Below are 22192 nucleotides of genomic sequence, written 5' to 3' on the forward strand. Positions count from 1 at the left end.
CGATAAAATCGGCAGTCTTTGTCCAAGACTTTCCCCTCTGTCTCCTTTACGATGATTCCTCCCTCCCACTATAAACTATGTCCATCTGTCCTGGATCCTGCCTGGGAATTGGGGAGAGAAAGGATCTGCACTAAAGCTTGGACTAGTACCAGGTGGTTCATTACAACCTCTCGCATGGACAATTAGGGATAGACAACCATGCTCACATCTGATGAATAGAAATGTTGATATTTGATGGAAATAAAGATGCACAAAATGCTGGAGACTCAGCAGATCAGCCAGCATCTCTAGAAAACATGCATAGGTGGCGAAAACCAGTTGGGACACTTCGGACCAGTATCTTTGCTTCGGACAGCATTCGCTGGCGCTTCCTCTGTTTAAAATTGAGCAACATTGAGCAAGTGTAGGTACACAAAAATGCTGGAGAAACTCAGCGGGTGCAGCAGCATCTATGGAGCGAAGGAAATAGGCAACGTTTCAGGCCGAAACCCTGCGGGAAATTCGGGCAAGAATGTCATTGTCCTATACAGGGACAGATGACAATAAATTCACTTGAACTTGAACTTCAGACTGATGTATGATTGAGCAAGTGTAAATGGTCCTTCAGGCCGCCAGGTGGCGCTATGGTCGCATACGTCACCCTGCCCCGCTGATGCTGGACGCCAGCAACGTGATGACGACACAACTGCTGTAAACAGGAAGCATCGCTGCTCACGCGCCGCAGTGCGCATGCGCGCTGGGACGGTGTTGACCATGGCGACGGTTCGGGACTGGCCGGTGGCCGCGATCTTGCTGCTTCTGCTCGGCGTGTTCCAGGTGCCCAGGGAGAGAAGCCACGCCGGCCGCTGGCGGTATCTGTGGGCTGCCCATTCGCTCGGGTCGACAGGCCGTCGGTGTCCGGTCGTCGTCCCGTCTCCTCGGTTCCTCCTCCCTTCGGTTCTCTTCCCCCCCTCCCCTCCCCACCCCATGTCCGGGCCTTGATAACCCCCTGGCCCCAACCCCCCACCCCTGTCACTTGCATCCCCGTCTCCGGCCTCGGGCACAGGCCCGCCCGGGACCCGCAGCTTCATCGCGGGTAGCGGTCGCTTCAGGTCAGTCCCATCGCCCTGAATGTTTTCTCCTTCTGCCCAATGCAGGCCGAGGCCCAGGAGGGCATCCTCCGCGCGTCCAGCAAAGAGACCTCTCCCAAAATCCGGGAGTACTGCATTATTTTCAACGCGCAGTGGATGCCGCTTCCCAGTACTCTGACCAACGCCGTGAGTAACAGACAACTAAAGGATTGGCTGAATAAAGCAACAAGAGGGGGAAAAAACCGCGCCCTGCACCTTCTCTGTACTTTTCATAACTTGCCTCTGTTGAGACATTTACTTCTGCCTTGTTCCTTGACTCTAAGCCCGAGCTAACCTAACTTAATCAGGTGACCGTCCCTTATAAATCATAGGAACGGAATTGTGTCATTCTTAATGGTTCTTGATGCTGTCAAGTGTATTTTGGTTTAGGGATTGCATTATAGGCAGACCCTTGTCAGACATTGTGTGTAGGAACTGCAGGTGCTGATTTATACCGGAGATAGACACGGAATGCTGGAGTAACTCAGCGGGCCAGGCAGCATCTCTGGAGAAAAGGGATAGGTGACGTTTGGCGTCGGAACTCTTCTTCAGACTCTTGAAGAAGGGTGCTGACCCGAAACGTCACCCATCCTTTCTATACGGAGATGCTGCCTGGCGTGCTGAGTTACTCCAACACTTTGTCTTTATCAGACATTGGTTTCCTCATTTTTTAAATTTCTCTCCATGCTTATTTCTGTTGCCAGTCTTGTCCAATGGGGTGAGATGATGTCAGAAGATGCTGCTGTCTCTGAAATATCTATCTAGCTCCTAAACGGGTCTCATCTTTGTCTGTAACTACATCTCCATCAATCATGTACAAACTTGGGCTGATGCAGCCTTGAGAAAGGCTGCATCAGAAAGAGAAAGCAAAACAAGACATACTTTTAATAACTTTTAATACTTTTCATCTAACAAATGAATAAAGATAACAGTCAATAATGCCACTTTTGATGAAATGCAGCGAGCAAACGCGATAATTCCCGATATTTTGGATCTTTAAATCTCCACGAAAAATGTCCGCTTATTTTGCCCCTTCAGCTCCCTCTTGTATTTACCTTAGTTTCTATCTTTTTTTTTAACTGTAAATTTAGGTAGCTGTGCCTCACGGTCACCCCGACTGGCTCAGTAAATTGCAGCTCAAAACCTGGCCGTTTTCGATGTTTTTAACGGGTGTGAAAGTGCGTGTTTTCCCATTCACTAACATGTACCGGAAGTGACGCTTGTCCCCCAGTTAAAAATTTCGGTCACGTGGGTGCGGATCTACGCTCCAGTGACCTTTCGTGAAATCACCCTATTGGCCAAAAAGGGAACACATTTAAAATTGCCATTTTTTGAGCTGCGTGATTTTTGTTTGTCAGACAGCATGTAAACAGGTCCTTTGGCTCAACTTGTCCATACTGACCAAAATGTCCTATTTGGCTTTGTTAGGCCCATATCCCTCTAAAACTTTCCTATGCATGTATCTATCCAAATTACATTTAAATGTTCTTATTGTACCTGCCTCATCTACTTGGTCTGGCAGTTTGTTCCATGTACCCACTGTGTGAAAAGGATGTCTGTTCATTTCCTATTAAATCTTTCCCCTCTCACCTTAAAGCTATGCACTCTAGTTCTTGATTTCCAATTCCCATATCATAGGTAAATGACTCTGGGTATTTCCTATCTATTTTACACATTCTGCAAGATCATATTTTTCTTAGAGCAGATTTGTGTTGATTTGGTACAGACACTGAAGATTAGTGACAACTTTGCTCAGTGACCTGGTCTCTAATACAGGGTGCCGTGTTTGTCCTTGCATTGAAAGGCAAGCAGGCCTGGGGCTGGGTTGCTAACTCCAGTGTTGATGGATGCTTGATGCATTAAGACAAACTGAACCACACTTGTAAAGCTCTGCTCAATGCCAATCCTATAGTTTGCTTCTTGCTGCTACTACTGGCACTGTCATCTGTGAGTTTGAAGGTTCCTTCTTGGGTTTCTTTCACTATTGATGTTTCTTTATCTCTGTAGACTAATTACCAATTACAAGACCTGACCAGCACTGAACTCTGCAATTCATCAGATGTGCCTGCTGAGGGTATAAAGGACAAGCTTGTGGTTGTGATGAGAGGGAACTGTACATTCATTGAAAAAGCACGGGTTGCTGTGGGGAACCATGCCAAAGCTCTGTTGATTGCCTCTACAAGTGGTCTAGTAAGTCGGCATTTGAATAATTACACAATGTGTCACAATGTGCTTTTTTAGTTTATCTAAAATACTGTGGCTAAATAGTCTGTTATCAAACATCAACGGATATTTTCTAGATATTTAATAATAGGGACTAAGACTCCTCTTCTCCTCCCCTCCCCCCCCCCCCCCCCCCCCCCCACCTTCCAACCCCTTCCAACCAGGAGAGACTTGTGTTGCAATTCTCCTTTTGAGAAAGCTACAAATCGGAGTAGGTGTAGGTCACAGCCTATAGAAATCAGCTACTCTGTTTTGAATGTGATGAGTGAGTCAGTGTCCACAGCCCTCCAGAGAATCACAAAGGGTCAACAGTGTGAAGAAATTTCTCCTTAATTTCAGTTTTATTTGGCATATACTTCACTGGGAGACTGTCACCCTGGTTCTTGACTCCATGTCGGGGAACCGTCCTTCCTACTTTTACTGTTGAACCCCCTCAGAATTTAGCAGATGTTGATGACTACATCCCCTGGACCCCAGAGAGGAAGCCCAGCCCAGCAACATCTCCTCTCTGGCAGATGTGCCATCCCGGGGACCAGCTGGTGAATCTTGGCTGCATCCTTCTAAAATATATCCTGTTCAGATAAGGAAAGCAAAATTATTCTCAATATGCAGGTCTGGAAACATTTTGTTAGGAGGGAAAATCTCCAATGGGGATGTTTTTTATTTGCTGTTATTAAATTAACTTTGAAGAATGTCTAGTTTGTTCAGAACCTAACTGTTCCTCAAATACATTTACTGCAAAGTACTATGCTCATCAATGCTCTTTGTTTTTCTTTCAGATTCCTCCTAAGGGTAATACATCTGAATACGAGCAGCTACAAATTCCAGTGGCCTTAATCAGCTATGATGATATACTATCCATGAAAAAGGTAAGTTAATTCTTGCCTTTCTGCTGCTCATTGTGCCTGGACCCCACTGTCACCTCTTCTCTCTGCATTCTGTTGTACTGGCGTTTGGGTGGTGCATGCTCCACCTGACTTTCCATGGACCTGGCAGCAAATGAGGTTCAAACTAATGTAAGCATTTATTTAGATTGATGAAAGCAACAAGCCCTTTGGCTCACTGAATCCATGCCAACCATCAATCACCCGTTCACACTAGTTCTATGTTATCTCACTTTTGCATCCACTTCCTACACATTAGGGTCAATTTAGAGGTCAATTGACCTTCAACGTTGTAAGACGATAAGATATAGGAGCTGAAGGGCCTTTCGGCCCATCGAGTCTACTCCGCCATTCGAACATGGCTGATCTATTTTTCCCTCAACCCCGTTCTGCCTTCTCCCAGTAACCTCTGACATCCTTACTAATCAAGAATGTATTAATCTCTACTCTTAAAATACCCAATGACTTGGCTTCCCAAGCCATCTGTGGCAATGAATTCCACAGATTCACCACCCTCTGGCTAAATAAACACTTCCTCATAACCATTCTGAAGGTACATCCTTTATCCCGAGGCTGTGACCTCTGGTCCTGGACACTGCAAATTAGTGGAAGCATCCTTGGGTCTTTCATTATCCAATAGGTTTCAATGAGTTCCCCCTGATCCTTCTAAACCCAAATGAGTACAGACCCAAAGCCTTCAAACGCTCTTCATTTGTTAATGCAATCATCCCCGGGATCATTCTCATAATAGTTGTAGAGCTTGGACTGACCAAGCACAGGCTTTGGTTGGAAATGTTGTCCTGGATTTGTTTCCTGGTGGCTCACTTCAAAGGGACAGGCATGGCCAAAAAGGTGGCCTGTTGTACTGTATGCAGTAGGAGATGTGTGATTCTGAAGCAGAACGTGCAAATCCTAATCGCTCCTTGTATAAATACTTTTCGTCTCTTTCCCTCTGGTTTCTTTGACACTTGGTTTAAATTTGTCTCCCTCTAAACACAAGGAGTTGGGCGTAGACCTCTTGACCCCTCAGCCTGCTCTGCCATTCACTGTTAACGTGCCTGATCTCCCCTTGCCCTCGACTATTCTGTGCCAGTTTTGCAAAGCCCTCAATTCCCTGATTTTTCTTTCAAAAACATTACGTACTGCCTTTTTAAATTCCCCCAATGATCCAGCTTCCACAACTCGGGGACAGAGAATTGCAGAAATTGACCATATTCTGTACGATCAAATTCCTAAGCTCCTCTGTGTTAAATGCCTGCCTCCTTGTCTGAGACTCTTCCTTTACAACTCTTCTTCATCACTAAATTTACATGGTCGTGCTGTCTTAGGATCTGATGCTGCAATATGGTCACCTCTCATTCTTCTATCACAGATACAATTTTTTTATCATGTGTTAGAACAAGCCCCACATACCAGGAATTAGCCTAGTCAATCTTTTGGACCTAGCATATCTATTCATAAATAAGGGAGCAGAAAAGTGCTTCATATGCCATGCCAACTCCCTGTATGATTATAAGAAAACTTCCCTTTTTATAAACTCCAACCCTCAAGCAACAAGGACAACATGACATGTGCTACCTAAACTCCTGTATCTGCCCGCTAACCTATTGTGATTCTTGCACAAGACCACCTAGATCCCTCTGTACCTATTTGTAAGACGTTGCCTTTCATTCCTCTTACCAAATGCATGAATGTTAAAGATAGACACAAAATGCTGGAGTGATTCAGAGGGTAAGGCAGCATCCCTGGAGAAAATGGACAGGGGCATTTCGGGTCGGAACACCTCTTCAGTCTGAAGAAGGTTTCCAACCCGAAAGGTTGCCTATCCATATTCTCCAGGGAGGCTGCCTGACCTGTTGTGTTACACCAGCATTTTGTGTCTATCTTTGGTATAAGCCAACATCAGCAGTTCTTTGTTATCAAATGAATATTAAACGTAGTTTGCCAAGTTTGTGCCTATTCAGTCACTCGTAGCAGTGTCCAGATATCCTCCTTGCAAGATACCCACCCATCCACCTTAGTGTTTTCAGCAAACTTTGATCCTATGTATTCAGCCTTTTCCTTCAGGACACTTGTATAAATCATGAATAATTTGGGTTATCTTCAGGCTGAAGGGAATTGACTGGGGAATTACCCCAAGATCAGTTTTTGGTCCCATTTTCCCGATATCAGTGTGATGACCAACCTTCGATCCGTGGTAAAGGCTTCGTCTCCCCAGTTCCCTCAGCTTGAGTACCAGCTCTTAATGTAGCATGTTGGCAAATGCCATGGCAATATGTGAAAAATATTCCAAATCACTGACAAAACAAAGCAAACCCTATTCAGATTATTCAGACAATATTAAACAATACTGATCCAAACTGGGTGAACTCAATGCTTTTACGTTTACGAATTGTGGTAATTTTTATCTTTGGATCAGTCACCTGCGTGGAGAAGGCATTGACTGTTGGATTCGTATCCTTGATGTACCACTTATTAGGTATTATTTTGGTTGTAGGTGCTGGGGAATCAAATTTCAGCCACACTCTACTCTCCTCCCATGCCCTCTATGGACTACAGCATCCTGATTGTCTTCTTTATTGCTGTTGGAACTGTTGCCCTTGGAAGTTACTGGAGTGGGATAGAAGAACCGGAAAGGTAAATCGGGTCTGTTGAGTGAAATTGCTTTTTAAGCTTGGCACGTGTTCTTATCAAAGTTAACATAGGGCAGTATGGTGGCGCAGCGGTAGAGTTGCCGTCTGTACGGAATTTATACGTTCTGCCCGTGACCACGTGGGTTTTCCCCGGGATGCTCTGGTTTCCTCCCACACTCCAAAGATGAACATGCTTGTTGGTTAATTGACTTCAGTAAAGATTGTAAATTGTCCCTGGTGTGTAGGATAGTGCTAGTTTACGGGGATCGCTGAGGACTGTCTCTACACTGTATCTCTAAACTAAATGTAGGTCGGGTATTTTCTTTTCTACTGAGTGAGCTTCAGGTTAAGGAGGCTGATTTGCTCGTCATCTCTCTCGTTCTCTCTCTCTTCTAATCATCGAACAATTGACAACATTGTATGGGGTTGCTTCTTTAGTGTTTGTGGATTCTTTTCCCACAACTTGAATCTTTTATTTTAATTTAAAGATACAGCATGGAAACATGCCCTTCAGCCCACCGATTCTATGCTAACCATCGATCACTCGTTCACACTAGTTCTAGGTTATCCCGCTTTTTCATCCACTCCCTACACATTAGTGGCAATTTTGCAAAAGCCAATTAATATATAACCCGTGTTCAAAAGGGAACTGCAGATGCTGGAATATCGAAGGTACACAAAATTGCTGGAGGAACTCAGCGGGTGCAGCAGCATCTATGGAGCGAAGGAAATAGGCGACGTTTCGGGCCGAAACCCTTCTTCAGCCATGTCTTTGGGACGTGGCAGGAAACTCACATGGCCACAGCTCTGGACAGACAGCATCTGTGGTCAGGATCGAACCTGGGTGCTGTGTGACAGCCGGTCTACAAGCTGCAAACAGTAGGGATGTGCTGTACAATTGCCAGAGGCCCAAATTCCTCGTCACCAGTTTGTTCCTGCAGTCCTATTTCTGTATTTTAGCAGCAGTCTAATTGGTCATTTCATTGTTCTGAGCTTAACAGCTTTACTATAAGATGATGGATTGTACTTTGAAAAAGTTAACAAGTGATTGTTTTTAATCTTATTTCTTTTCGGGAACAAGTGAAAGTTTATCACCTGAATCCAGATCAAAGACCCGGAGAGGGAGTAAGAATGAGGACACGGCGAACATCTTGACTCCAGTCACCGTCCTATTTTTTGTCATCATTGTTATCGTGATGATTGTACTGTTGTACTTCTTCTACAAGTGGTTAGGTGAGAACGTTGTGCATTCAGACATTTCCGTTTATAAAATAAATCCCAGAGTAAGGAAGGGATAGTTCTTGCGCTAGAGCCAAGAATCAACTTGGAGCATGGTTTAAAAGTGCTACTGCTTATTCGACTGTTAGAAAAGTAGTAAAGAATTGATGAACAATGCCCGGCATTATTTACTTTGGGAAGGTCACTCTCTGCAAGTTAATGCAATCCCAGTGTAATATGCAAGTTGCACAAAGTTTGTTAAAGGTTGTGTTTAGCTTTAATCAATGTGGGCTCTTATTCACAAGGATAGTTGTAAATTGGGAAAAGTTCAAAATTAGTACTGCAGACTAATCAACAGATGTTTAGTTGCCCAAAAGAGATTATTCGTTTTACGTTTTACTCGAGGTTGGAAGTCTTTTCAAACAAATATGTGGAAATGGTCTTGAGCACGGAACTCTGTGCAGCTTAAAAATGCAGCAGTACACAGAATGGATGTGTGGAAAACTTACCTCTGCTTTTTCCCCTTAGTGTACGTGGTCATTGCCATCTTCAGCGTAGCTTCAACAATCAGTCTCTACAATTGTTTGTCGGCACTAGTGAGGAGAATCCCATATTGCAAATGCAGGTAAGCTGCCTTTTATCCTTTCATAGTAGTTGAACATTCTCTTTCAGAAGCAGAAGGACATTGAAGTATCATTTACATCAGTTACAAATGTGCATGAGTACAGCTTTCAGTAGCTGCACTATAGTACGTTAGTACTTGTCTGCGAGCCGTTTCCCGGGCTAACGTGTGTCCAAGGAAAAGTCGGGTTCCCCCCCCCACCTTCCTCAGCCTCCATGGACATGATGGCCTTTGCCTTTTTGTTTCAGCTTCATGTGCAGTAGCAGAAGGATTGAAGTTCGTTTGGTGGTGCTCGCATTGTTCTGTATAACATTGGTTGCTGTGTGGGTTGTGTTTCGAAATAATGACAGGTGAGTGTCCAGACTGCAAGCTGCCATCAACTGGTGTGTGCTAGTGCTGACCACAATGAATGAACCAGCATGCTGTGTGGGATGTTGAGTGTTTGTCTAGAGGAAGAATTGCTAAAAAGCAGTGGTATAATAGTTTGAAAATTAGGTAGAGTGCCAAATTGTTGGAATCGATCACTTTTTCACAAAATAATTAGTCTGCATATGTCTTGGCTATTCAAGTGCCTGACTAAACATTTCCCAAATTTAGGGATTGCATTCGATTCCACCACCTGTACCAGCACCATGTTCTGCATTAATTAGTTTCTGCATTAATTTTTTTTACATCCTTTCCTTTCACCTCAGGCCTGTGCCCTCTAGTTTTTGGTACCATGGGAGAAGATGCTTTCTACTGAGTAGTTCTTTGATCAGATAAGATTGGCATTAAAATGCCACACTTACATGTGGACATCTGGTTTGTGTATGGGGCACTCAGACCCTCACACCTGCCTCTGTGTACAGTAAGCTCCCGGCTGATCTGATTGCACTCGCATTCCTTTAATCTCTTCATTAAACCACCAGATCTGTCTACCATTAATAATCAAATGAAAGACACTTAGTGCTGGAGTAACTCAGCGGGTCAGGCTGCATCCCTGGAGAACATGAATAGGTGACGCCTCGGGTCGGAAACTTTATTCAGACTTTTGAAAACACCCTAAAAGGCCATTGAAAGTAGAGCTGCAAAAACCCATGCATCTGGCAAAAGATATTGTCTTCTCTGTCTCAAATGTGAATTCCTTACTTTTAAATAGATTTTCTTAGTTCTAGATTCTCCCAAAGATTAAATGTGTCCACCCCACAAGATCTTGTCTGTTTCATTCGAGTCCTTCCTTGCCTGACCAATCTCTAATAGATGTTATGGAATAGCAAATACCCTTTCCCTTTGCAATATCGAGTTATGTACTGATTTAGGGCACAGGACATGACTTGTGATCTCCTGAATTGTCTGCATTTTTTTAAATATTACAATTTACAAAAGCTGGAAGATTTACCTCTGATGTCTGTGGCTCTGAAAATGAGCGGGTAGTGTTTTTCAGGAGACTGGGAGTGTGTCCTTTGATAATGAGGCCCTTTCACCTAATAAAGGTCCTGTGTTTGATTGGCAAATGGGTCCAAGATCATTGGTACTCTCTTTGTTAAATATGGAGTTGGTATTAAATTCACTGACTGACATTTTAGATGGATTTGGATTCTACACGACTGTCTTGGAGTTGCTTTTTGCCTTAACTTCTTGAAGACCTTGAAGATGCCTCACTATAAGGTAATGCATGTGTTGTTCGGGAATATCCTGTTTTTTATTTAGACAGGCAAACTATTTTTCTGTTGTAGAACTGTCTGTTCATCATCTGATAATAATGCAAAAGAAAGTGGATTTGAATCCTTATGGGAAATTCTGAAAACAAAAGTGGATTTTGGGAAGTCACTGAGGTATAACTTACTATTTAGATGCTGAAAATCATGAGAGCCCGTGTTGATTCCGGATAGTTGGTTGACTAGTCTCGTAAACATAGGGACGAGCAGTGTGTGGTGGCTTCAGTGGACGTGGACTTTGGGAAAACTCCGTGAGGAAGTTGCTTCCCCCCATTTGCTGATGAAGCTGAATAAAGCATGTGGGGCAAGGGGAGCATTAAAAACAGTGAGGAAATGGAATTTGTGGTAGGGGAAAGCTGAATGAATGTCAGTCATTCTGCAGGGTTTTTTTTTCTGGGACCATATGCGTAACCAATTTGGCTGATGGTCTAAATGTTCACAAGATGGAAAACTAAATTAATCGGGGGGGATATTCTTAGTTGCAGTTCCTTAGTCTGAGGGAATTACAATATATTTCTTGCTGCAGGCATTTAATAACTTTTGGTGTATACCTGCCAACTGGCTCCCTGAGGTGCAGCCATTCGAACAGGGTGGAGCGGTGGGGGTGGAGTTGATGGGACTGTGGGGGAAATAGGCCGTGCCGGAGGTTATTGGGATTGTGATTGCTTGGTATTGGTGGGCTGAAGTGGCTTCAGCGCATTTGGAAGCCTGTAGCATAAGGGAACCTGCTAATCCTCTTCACTTGATTTCCAGTCCTGTGTCATCCTGCTGGTTCTCCTCCTCATCTATGATGTCTTCTTTGTTTTCATCACGCCACTCTTCACGCCGGTGAGTTTACCGCTCTAGCTTCCCGCAGTGCAATTGAGGCCAGTATCTACAGAGGGTGTCGAGTAACTGCCTAGCTTTTACACCCTACCACTGATAATGAAGCCAAGGGTCTAATCTGTTTTAAGTCTCAATTTGTGCACTTACCCTGTGGGTGTTTCTCTTGATTTCTAATGTCCTGTTTATGTCCATGAAATATAAACAGTTAGATTGCAATGTAACAATCTAACATTGTTAGATTGCAATGTTTGAAAGTAAAACATCTGTTTTGTTTCTTGACTGGGAAGTGTTGGTAGAACCTATGAATTCAGAATTCAATGCTAGTGGTAGGATCATAAAATGTTATAACAGGCAGACCACTTGACTCATTGTGACTAAACAGGCACTTTCAAAGTCCAGTCTTAGTTAAGCCAATTTTTACTGCATCAGTCTATGTCCGTCATCAGTAAAATGAATATTATTGTCAACAGTGCTATGGTTGGTATTTACTCAGCCATTAGGTTTGGCTTTGTTATAGACCTCATTATAGCAATTTTAAAAATATGGACCAAAGGCGGGGGGCGGGGGGGGGGGGGGGGGGGGGGTGCACTCCAAGGTATTTGCTGCAGGTGATTCAGCCCACACCACTTGACAAATTTGCTGACTAACCTCTGTATTCAGCTTCCCTCCCCTCACTAATGCAGCCCACAATTGTAGAGTCTTCTGAAAACTTCTGCAGGTGGCAGGAGTCTGAGTTATATCTGAAGTCCGAGGTGTAGATGGTGAACAGAAAGGGAGAGAGGATCGTCCCCTGTGGGGGCCCCCCGTGTTGCTCACTGCCATGTCCCAGACACAGTTCTGTAGCCTGAAATATTGTAGTCGTCCAGTCAGGTGGTTGGTGATCCTGGACACCAATGGAGTATCAACCCGCATATTCGTCATGCTTCGTCAGTTACTGTCCTCAAAGAGGCGGTGTTGGGACGAGTGGATTGAAGATTGGTGAATAATAATCAGTCAGACTCACTGTTGCTGAGAATGTGAGCACATTGGTACCGTCACTCCAACAAGTTTCTCCATGTTGCAGAATCACGAGAGCATTATGGTTGAGGTCGCAACAGGATCTGGATCTGGCAGCAGTGAAAAGGTGAAATATAAACTAATATTTCAGTGATGGGTTAAGGTTGGTGCTTTGCTAACTAACCGGCAAACTAGGATTGGGATTCCTTGTGCACAAAATATCGGGTTTGATTTTAGACTACTGGAACCAACTTAATGGAACTTGCTGTTGCACCAGCGCCTCGTAATGAAAAAGTAAGAACCTGTTTATCAAAGCTTAAATTTTAAATGATACATTTAGGTTATTTACTTTTTAATCTATATATACATTACAAAAACTCTCATCTTGTTTGTAAATTTGTTTGTAAGTTTGTTTGTAAATTGTGCATTGTACATATATTTGTGTAAAAACGGTACACAATTTTTGGCCCACCTTACCATTGCCCTGTGATGTAAATGAAACCAGTTTAATTCAGAATGATGGTATATTTTACCAGTTATTGACATTTTAAACTTTACAAAAAAAACATTGCCCGTCAGCCACGTTTGACGTCACAATGGGATCCCGAATTTCCCGTATGGGGAGAGGGAGGAGAGTGGGGGGGACGAGGGATAGGAGTGGGGAGGGGAGGGGAGGAGGAGAGGGAAAAGAAGAGGGAGGGTGAAGATGAGGGGGAGGGAGTGCTGGGGATGAGGGGGAATGGAGGAGGATAGGGGCAGGCCAGTTTAATTGGCTCTGCCAGCTGCTTGTCTCTGAATCACTGGGGCATACTGTTCCTGGTTGAGGACATGTGGAGGTTGCCTATTGTCAGAGTAGAACAAATTGTGAACTGTTCACATTTTCAATGCTTTCGAAAAGTAATGGATGATGTGAGGAAATATGACAGTTGCATCTTCCAATTGTATCTTTGTGGTTCAGTTACTGATCTTGACTGTGGCTGTTTTCTCTAGTTGCCTGTAGTTATCAGAGTGCCAAGATTGGTGCCGTCTGTTGCAACCTTGTGTGGAATTCCATTTTCTGTCCTGGGGTTTGGTGATATTATTGTACCAGGTGAGTAAATTCTGCACCCATTGAATGACTTTATGAGAACTGAGTGTTTGCAAATCTGTTGACTGCCCTAGAATTTACTCTCTCTAGATTATTTCCTCTGTATAAATGAGGACATTTGAATGTTGATATTTGATTTTTTTTGACAGGTAACAAGATAAATATTTTATGTCATTTATGTGGGGGATAAACACTGAATGGCTTCTGCTGCACTGAAATTTCTGAAATCTGTAAATTCCTTCCCTTTCCCTCCCCATTTCCCCCCAAAAAATCTCATTATCAGCTTGAAAGATAAATTCCTATGTTGATAGAACAGCAATTGCTTGATTTGGTGATAGATTTAGTTTAGTTTAGAGATACAGCGCGGAAACAGGCCCTTGGGCCCACCGGTCCGCCCCGAACAACGATCCCCGCACATTAACACTATCCTAATGTTACTAGGGACTAGGGACAATTTTACATTTACCAAGCCAATTAACCTACTAACCTGTACGTCTTTGGAGTATGGGAGGAAACTGAAGATCTCGGAGAAAACCCACGCAGGTCACGGGGAGAATGTACGAACTCTGTACAGACAGCACTCGTAGTCGGGATCAAACCCGGGTCTCTGGCGCTGCATTCGCTGTAAGGCAGCAACTCTACCGCTGGGTTTTTTTCCAAATAAAATGGAGGTGATTAAGCCATAGTTGTGTAAAAAAGGAAATGTATTATAATTGTAGAATAAGAATCCAGTTGCTGTGAGGGGAGGTGCAGTGTGATTGTGCCAGGGTGGAGGTGGTGGGCAGGTGGATTTGGGAGTGCATCAAATTTATGGAACCCGGCAGGTCGCGCTGAATATGTTGGCAGTTCAGGGAAGATTTGGATCGTAGGTTTCAGGTGATGGAGTTGGAGACTTTCACAAATCCAGATGTGTGCTTGTACTGAAATACGGCCCATTGAACTAAATATTTGGCGTATGCCGTGCCTCAGTTCCACAGAGCTGAAAGTAAGGAACAGTTCAAGCTACAAATGTGTGAGTTTAGCTGAGTTCTGAATGTATTGTGCAGGATGGTGAATTTCACAGCCAGTCATATTTTGCAGGATTATTGGTTGCTTATTGCCGAAGATTCGATGTGGAGACTAACGGCTACAACATCTACTTCATTCTGTGTACAATAGGTAATGGAATTTTAATACAAATTAATATATGAGAAAATATTTTTATAGCTAATAATTGTCAGAAAAAACAATTCCATCATGAATAAGTTTTGTAAAGGATCGTATGATAACATTCCAGTCTTGTCTGAAATGTATATAAAATAGCACTCATCTCCTCATGGAGAATTGAGGAATTGCATACTGTTGTATTCTGGGTCTAAAGTATTTGCATGCAATGAAAGAGCCATTAAAATCACCTACACTAAAATCTGTAGAATCTTGTCTATTAAATGGCTGTTATACTAGTCCAATCTGTTCTACCTTTGATAATGGATTACAGAGAATTGGGAAGCTGCAGTGTCTTTATTATATGCCGAACCAGTCTCTGTTAAACTTCACAGAATTGTAGACAACGTACAAGCAGGGAGAAGGTCATTTGTCCACCTTGGCCCTGCAGGTCACTGCTCTTCAGGCATACATCCAAGTACTGCTTAAATGGGACAACTCTGCCTCTACCGTGTTTTCAGACCATCTGTTCCAAACCACTATCCTCTCTGACATGGTATTGCTCACAAGCTGATCCTTCTACCAAGTGAAAACCAAAAAACGCACATGCTCGGAATCTGAAATACCTCGGTACATGTGACAAATAAAGTTCCATTCCATAAACAGAGTGCTGGAAATGTTCAGCGGGTCCATTAACCTTGGTAGGGGAAAGAACGATTTGTGTCGATTCTGAGACCTTTGGTTTAGTTCTGATGCTGCCTGTTGTTCTATTGTAACTAGTTCACTACTTCTGATAGTAGAAATGGATTATTCCTATTTCTACTGAATGGCCCCTCGTAATAGTACGCATCTCAATTATGTCTCATGCCACCCACCGCTTCTCCAAAGAATGTAGTCCTGACTTATAACTCGCAGTTCCTCATTTCTCAAATGTTCCATTCTTGGCAATGTCCTTGGTTTCCTCTACAATCTCTTCATTGTAGTTGCATCTTTCCCACAAACCAGTGGCCAGAACAACTATTCTACCATAAACTTGGACAAGGTTAATAAAAGACAACATCCTGCATGACGTTTCAACAATATTGCTCACCTGTTCTGGAATTTATTGTAGAGAAGTACGTTCATGCATTTGCAGAGTTGTAAAAGTTCAAACAAATAAACAGTAAATGGGAGGATATTGATTAGTCTGGGCATACGGGGGGGGGGGGGGTCTCTATGCTGTGGATGGCCACCAGTGTTTTTCCCCCATAGTGTTGAAAGGGAGGAAGACAAACTGCTTTTTTGTCTATTCTGCAGTTCTGAAATGGGAAGCAATATTTAATTATAATTTTTTTCCAGCATATGCAGTGGGCATGATGTTGACATTTGTTGTTCTGATCGTTATGAAGATGGCACAGCCTGCTCTACTCTACCTTGTACCATGTACTCTCATCACTTGCACTATAACGGCCATCACGAGGAAGGAATTAAGAATATTTTGGACGGGAAGTGTTTATGAGGTTAGCATAATTCATTAGCTCCTCTGTGTTTGAATAATTTATAATTAAACTTTTTAAAAGTGTTTGTCTGACTTTGTATGCCAATCTCAGTGTCTTCAAACATAAACGCAATAAGCACATAGTAAATGGTGCTGTATAATACTGCAATATGAATAGTAAAAATAGGCATATATTGGTAATACATTTGTGGCTAAGTCATTAAAGTACCTTTAAGACTGGCCACAAATGTATTGCCAATGTATGGCTATTTTTACTATTTATATTGCAGTATGTCTGATCGTTATAAAAATAAAGCGCAGATGCTGGTTTATACCAAAGATTGACGCACGGTGCTGGAGTAACTTGGTAGGTCAGGCAGGATCTCTGGAGAAAATGGATAGATGATGTTTTGAATCAGGACCCTTCTACAGACGGAAGAACAATCCTGACCTGAAATGTTGCCTATCCAATTTCATCAGATGTCTGATCGTTAGCTTGATAAAGAACTTTAGACACTGTGTATATACATTTTAATTTTTTCCATTACGCAAAGGACATGATAATAGTGTAATTTTGATCATGTAGCCCTTTGTGAGCTATTTTTACATGTCACCAGCTAAAGATGGTAAAAGTCTGCAGACTTGAAAAAAGATGTTCTCCAAATCTCCAAGTTCCACAATGGTGACTAATTTAGTTGTGGCCAGTATTTATGTTTTTAAAGTGTAGTGGCAGATAATTTGATAAGCACATGGGTCTATCTTTGAATGCTGGTCAAACTGATGGGTTTGTTAAGTTGCCGGGATATGATTTCAATTAGAAGGCTTCAGCCAAATAAATGTTATGTAGCTTGTGATTATATTATTGGACTGGGAATGTAGTCCAGTTCATCAAGATATGTGGAATTTAAAATCTTGCATTGATATTGGCAATTAAAAAAAAAAAGCCACTAATATTCTATGGGGAATGTGCTGTGTGCATGCTGACCTTTGATATGGGTCTGGAGTCACAACATGATTGATTCCTGAAGTAACAAGCCAGTCAAGTTCAGACAAATTTAGAGCAAGAATGGCAATGAGAATGCAGTTTTTTCACTTCCGATGTTGACACTTGTAAGGGTGGCTGTTTTTGAAATGTTATTGCTCTATTGGTGCTGAATACTTTAAATTATTTGTCCCGTCTGTAATCAACACTGGGTAGAACAAACATTGCACTGGAAATGATGGGTCACAGATTTGAGTTCATAGCTTAGAGCTAAGGATGTAGCTTGTGTTTCTAAATGGGGAATGGTGTATTAGAGGGGGTGGGAAATTGCAACCTTCACGTAGTCTGCCCTGTTTCGACAAATGCAATCAACCCGGTGTGCACAATCAAATAAGATCAAATAGAACAAGTTGTCCGACAACTTTAGGCTGTGCACACCATATGCAAGAAGAAGAAGATGTTTTAGAGCACGATTGCCAGTTTTATTGACCACAAACTTAATGTAACCAGTCTCTCTAGGTCTAGGACATCACCAAGGAACCATTATTCCAAAGTGGGACACAAGGAAATGCTTTATTTGTCGGGGGCTTGTCTCATCAATTCCTTAATTCCAGTTCCAGTGTCTTTCTGTTGTTACTTTCTCCTTTTCCTTCTGGTGCACTATTCCAAATTCCATTTTGCCTAAAATAAAAAGCATGCTGCTGGTCATTCTGAACAGTGTGACAAATAGTTGCATTTGGGGGAAATAAAAGCTGCTTGGAAATCAAATCTTTAAGCTGTTTTCTTTAATGTTTGTTGTAACTGTGATTATTGACTTTGTTCTTATCAAATTAATGATTTTTGTTGAGATGTCTGTCTTGAAACAGCAATTGGTGATCAAATCTAATCAACTAAAGCAACTCAGTCTCCCACAATTCCCATGTGCTATCTAGAGCAATAAAAATAAGCCTTCCTTATGATGTGATGGACTTCAGTAGGTAAACAACATATGACTGGATATCTTGCAAATTTCTGTGGGTGATGGATCTGGGACCATTTGTGATGGTGCAGCTTGCTGGAATTGGGGTTGTCATGGCTTGGTGACAACTCAGGCAGGCGATCTTTGCATAGTTGTCAGTAGGGTGACAGTGTGGCGGTGCGCAGCCTTGCTCTGACAATGTGCTGCTTATCATCTAAGTGCTGAAAGGTTTGCTTTAGCCTATTCTGATCTGGTGATTTGTTTCAGCCCAGAAGAAAGCAAAGCTTATTTCACAATTATATTGGACAGCAATTTCACGTCCTTAGGTCTGACATTTAAATTTAAACCGCACTACTGTGGTTTGGCCTACCCTTGGAGGAAGAGTCCTGGAATGATCGCGTGGACAGTCAGTCTCAGTCTACCTCAATTCAATGCAATCTAGGGATTTTTTTAATGGTCACTTTTCCTGAAGCCAGTCTTTCCACACATGTAACTGCAGCTGTTAGACTGAAAAGTCATTACTTGCCTGCCAACCATACCTGCACATAGCAATTCTGCATCACTTTCAAGCAATTTGCCTTTAATGCAGCTTCAGCTGTGCTCATACAATTTCGTCCCATCGGCATTAATATTTGGTCACATTTATGAATGTTTGTGCTATACTTAGGTTTTACAAGGCTTCAATCCCACTAGTACTCAGACTGACAAGTTTCCTCGAGCTCAGCAGTTGCTTTATGGTGAGGAATCTATTTATCCAATTTGCATTACAAACACGCTATTTGGGGAGGTTCAATGCCAGAGAGTTTCAGGATTAAATTCCATCTGCCATTGCTCTGCCTATTCCTATCAAGTAATAATAATAATAATAATGGATGGGATTTATATAGCGCCTTTCTAATACTCAAGGCGCTTTACATCGCATTATTCATTCACTCCTCAGTCACACTCGGTGGTGGTAAGCTACTTCTGTAGCCACAGCTGCCCTGGGGCAGACTGACGGAAGCGTGGCTGCCAATCTGCGCCTACGGCCCCTCCGACCACCACCAATCACTCACACACATTCACACACCGGCAAAGGTGGGTGAAGCGTCTTGCCCAAGGACACAACGACAGTATGCGCTCCAAACGGGATTCGAACCGGCTACCTTCCGGTTGCCAGCCGAACACTTAGCCCATTGTGCCATCTGTCATGTAATCATTATCATCTCACAGTCCAGGACTATCTTCGCTATCAACACCGCCAACAATGATTGTCACATCTGTGAGCCTCCATCTGTCAGGGCCCCAGCAGTTTCCTCCCTTGCTTCCCATAACAGTCGGATATATCTCATCAGGTCCTAGGAATTTATCCACTGTTAAGCCTGCTAAGATATCTAATATCCCCACCTGTTTAATGTTAATGTGTTCAATAATTTAATTGTTTTACTCTCACCCCTCCCTCAATCCGCCATGAACAGTGTCCTCGGTGACTGTGGAGGGGTAATAATCTAAGACTTTAAGTCCTCTGGCTCCATGCACGGATTTCCCCTTTGGTCCCCAATGGACCCCATTCTTTCCCTGATTATTCTGTTATCCTTAAGGGCCTGTCCCACTTAGGTGACTTTTTAGGCGAGTGCAGGAGACTGCGCTCGCCTCATGATCACCGTACGGTCGCCACATGTTCGCTGGCGGTCTCTGGTGAGTCTCCTTCATGGTCGCGTGGAGTTCCTGCATTCTGGGAACTAGTTGCGGCCTCAGTATGGTCGCCGCAAAATGTTCAGCTTGTTGGTCGTCATGGAGAAAATGGATAATCCTGTAGTTGTAGGTGCAGTTGTAGTGGGGTCGCCGTTTAGTTATGGGTAGTCGAGGTAGTCATAGGTAGTTTTAATTAATCGTCTTTGCTGACCAGGCATTTTCATTGGCTCATTGGGGGACAAAATATATAAGCTTTCCCTGGCCCCCGCCTCTGCGATGTGTTTGTGTGTGTGTTCCACTCTGACAGTCGCCGTTCCAGTTCCCTGTTTTTCAGGCGAGTGCTGCGAACTTGACAGTCGCCGGCAGTCCGCTGTAAAATTGCCTAAGCAGGTCAGGCCCTTTAATGTTTCGGCATTTTCTTTAATCTGGTCTGCCATGATATTTTGTGCCTCCTAATTGACATAAATGTCTTTAAGTACCTCCCCCGTTCCCCCAAACTTTCTATACACCTGATGGGCATTCTTTATTTCAATTTCTCATCACGTGACATCTGCTTCCCTTTTTTCCCCTTCATGCAAGCCACGTTTTCCCTTAACATCCAAGGTTCCTTGGACTTGCTGTCCTTAACTTTCACCTTTATAGGAACTTGTCCACCCGAAATCATTAACTCCCATTTGTGGGATGTCACTTTCCCTGCAGGCTCTTTTTACCATCCGAGCTATATTCACACGTGACCCCACAGCACTGCTTTCTTCAGCAGGAGAGAGTATTTTTCAATTATAAAGTACTGATTGTTTCCCAATCTTGAATTTCAGGTGTTCCATTAAGTGACTGCTATGGTAAGGTTTGTTGACACTTGAAATGGTTTTATATTGATTTTCTGGAAAGCAGTGTATCTTTGAAAACTTTCCCTTTTGAAGGATTAACTGAATGCAGATATTCACTGCCCTGAATAACTGGTTGTTTCTCCCCTCAGATGATGACCCCAGTTGATGCAGCAAGTGAAGAAACTACTGCTGCTCTCATTGAGCCAGTGTCTGAAAATCCCTCCGAGATATAATTTGCTGCTTTACTGCAACTCATTTTCTACATGTACTTTGTTACCAAATAATTAGGAAACTGGGGGTAACCCAGAATTTGTGATTACCTGAAAAACTCTCTTGCCTTTAAGCACAAATTTCTACATTGAAATATTTTTGTAATGACATTTATTTCTGAATCTGAGAATCTATTATTATGTACTTTCACTACTTCAGAAGCTGTTGGATGTAAATATCATAGATAAATATGTAATTACATTCAAACTTTGGTTAATCTGGTCAAACTTTTCTGGTTGCTCTTGGATGGACATGCTTAGCTTTGAATGACGGTTACTGTTCTCTAGAAGGTCAAGAACACGTGCTAATCAGAAATGTTTGAACAAAACCAAATCTTTAAAAATGAACCCCAGTGTTGTTTTCAGTCATTTATTCAACTGTGCCTGTGCATCCTTCAAATTATGCCAAATAGGGTTATGTTTCTATTCCAATTTAACACTAACCAGGCAGGTTTGATCATGTGAAGGCCATTTGAATATCTTTGTACATAGGAAGTGAAGATTAACCTGCACTGCTGTGTGATACGATTCGCATCTAACTTTGATTATGGAAATACATTCTGTGAAACAGGGTGTGCTAATGTTTGAAGATGAATTGAAATATTTGTTATGATTTAAATAAGGGGATGTAACTGCAGAATTATTTTATTAAATACATTTGGAAATTCCTCTGGCTTGAAGAATTCTTCCATGATGGATTTCACTGAGGTGCAAAAGGTGGGAGGGCAGTTGAGTGAGTAGGTTAAGGGGAAATAAAGGGGGATGGGATTGATCTGAGAGTGGTCATAGATTGATGTACTCAAAGGCCTCGTATCTTATGGAATAGGAGTCTGTGCTGCCTGCCACAGGGAGAGTCATCCAAATAACTCCTTACAGTGCTGAAGAGTTGCTCTCTTGTTGCCAACTTCAAGAGAAATACAGGGAGTAGCACCAATCACTCATGCCTTTGATGACCTTGGCCCAGAGGGATTGTGGAGCATCCTTCTCAAATTTGGTTGCCTGCAAAATAAAGTACTGCTCTATTCCAGTTTGTCAGCAACATTCTACCAGGTAAGCCATGATCTTGCCCAACACATTCACACTAGATCTAATTTCTGCCTTGCTTGATGTCAGCCTAAACAAAAATTGGATGTTGTTTAAATCTGTTGTGTTTCTCATATTTAAACTGTACCTCGAGTTAGTGACATAGTTCTAAGGCACTGTGGGAATAGAGGGACCTGGGCGCATAATTCCTTTCGATGCTAATGCTTGTAGAGCAAGCAGTTTGTAAAACACAATGGATATGGTTTTTAGAAATGGAGGAGCAGATTACAAGAGCAAGAAGTTGTGTTGAACTAATATCAATTATGGGAATATTGTATAATTTAGGTTGACAGACTTAAGGATGTCAAAGGCTTGAAAGAGTGCAGAAAATGTTTGAATGTGGCCCCAGGGATGAGGGATTCCTACTACAAGGCTAGACTGGAGAAATTGAGGCAATGTTAAAAATGGTGAGAGGAATTTTCATAAATATGTACAAAACCATATAATATGGCGAGAAGGAAGGTTCCCCTTAGTGTGTGATTCAG

The 22192-nt window shown here is 42.6% G+C and overlaps 1 protein-coding gene across 4 annotated transcripts; it reads left to right on the forward strand.

Moving 5' to 3' along the window:
• The first annotated feature begins 697 nt into the window (after nt 1-697).
• Nucleotides 698-21292, forward strand: sppl2a (signal peptide peptidase like 2A). Of its 4 annotated transcripts, XM_033050045.1 has the most exons (17): nt 711-816; nt 1137-1256; nt 3117-3299; nt 4112-4201; nt 6714-6853; nt 7931-8082; nt 8596-8692; nt 8938-9039; nt 10255-10336; nt 11140-11214; nt 12275-12334; nt 12445-12501; nt 13198-13297; nt 14375-14452; nt 15776-15936; nt 18522-18591; nt 20505-21292. In XM_033050045.1, the coding sequence occupies exons 1-17, from the start codon at nt 730-732 to the stop codon at nt 20519-20521; spliced, it is 1671 nt and encodes a 556-aa protein (XP_032905936.1). In that variant the 5' UTR covers nt 711-729; the 3' UTR covers nt 20522-21292. The 4 variants fall into 4 exon arrangements, with proteins under 4 accessions (XP_032905940.1, XP_032905936.1, XP_032905937.1 ...); XM_033050046.1 differs by lacking the exon at nt 18522-18591; XM_033050047.1 differs by lacking the exon at nt 12445-12501.
• The last annotated feature ends 900 nt before the right edge of the window (nt 21293-22192 follow it).

The sequence above is a fragment of the Amblyraja radiata genome, chromosome 34 (genome assembly GCF_010909765.2).
Source record: "Amblyraja radiata isolate CabotCenter1 chromosome 34, sAmbRad1.1.pri, whole genome shotgun sequence".
In the NCBI taxonomy this organism is placed as follows: Eukaryota; Metazoa; Chordata; class Chondrichthyes; order Rajiformes; family Rajidae; genus Amblyraja; species Amblyraja radiata.

What these genes read in the sequence shown, in the direction of transcription:
- sppl2a (XM_033050045.1), top strand. Translation starts at nt 730, where the DNA reads ATGCGCGCTGGGACGGTGTTGACCATGGCGACGGTTCGGGACTGGCCG. An exon ending in CTTCTTCTACAAGTGGTTAG is followed by an intron (nt 8,083 to 8,595) that starts GTGAGAACGTTG and finishes TTTTCCCCTTAG; the next exon opens with TGTACGTGGTCATTGCCATC. An exon ending in GATCTGGCAGCAGTGAAAAG is followed by an intron (nt 12,335 to 12,444) that starts GTGAAATATAAA and finishes GTTTGATTTTAG; the next exon opens with ACTACTGGAACCAACTTAAT.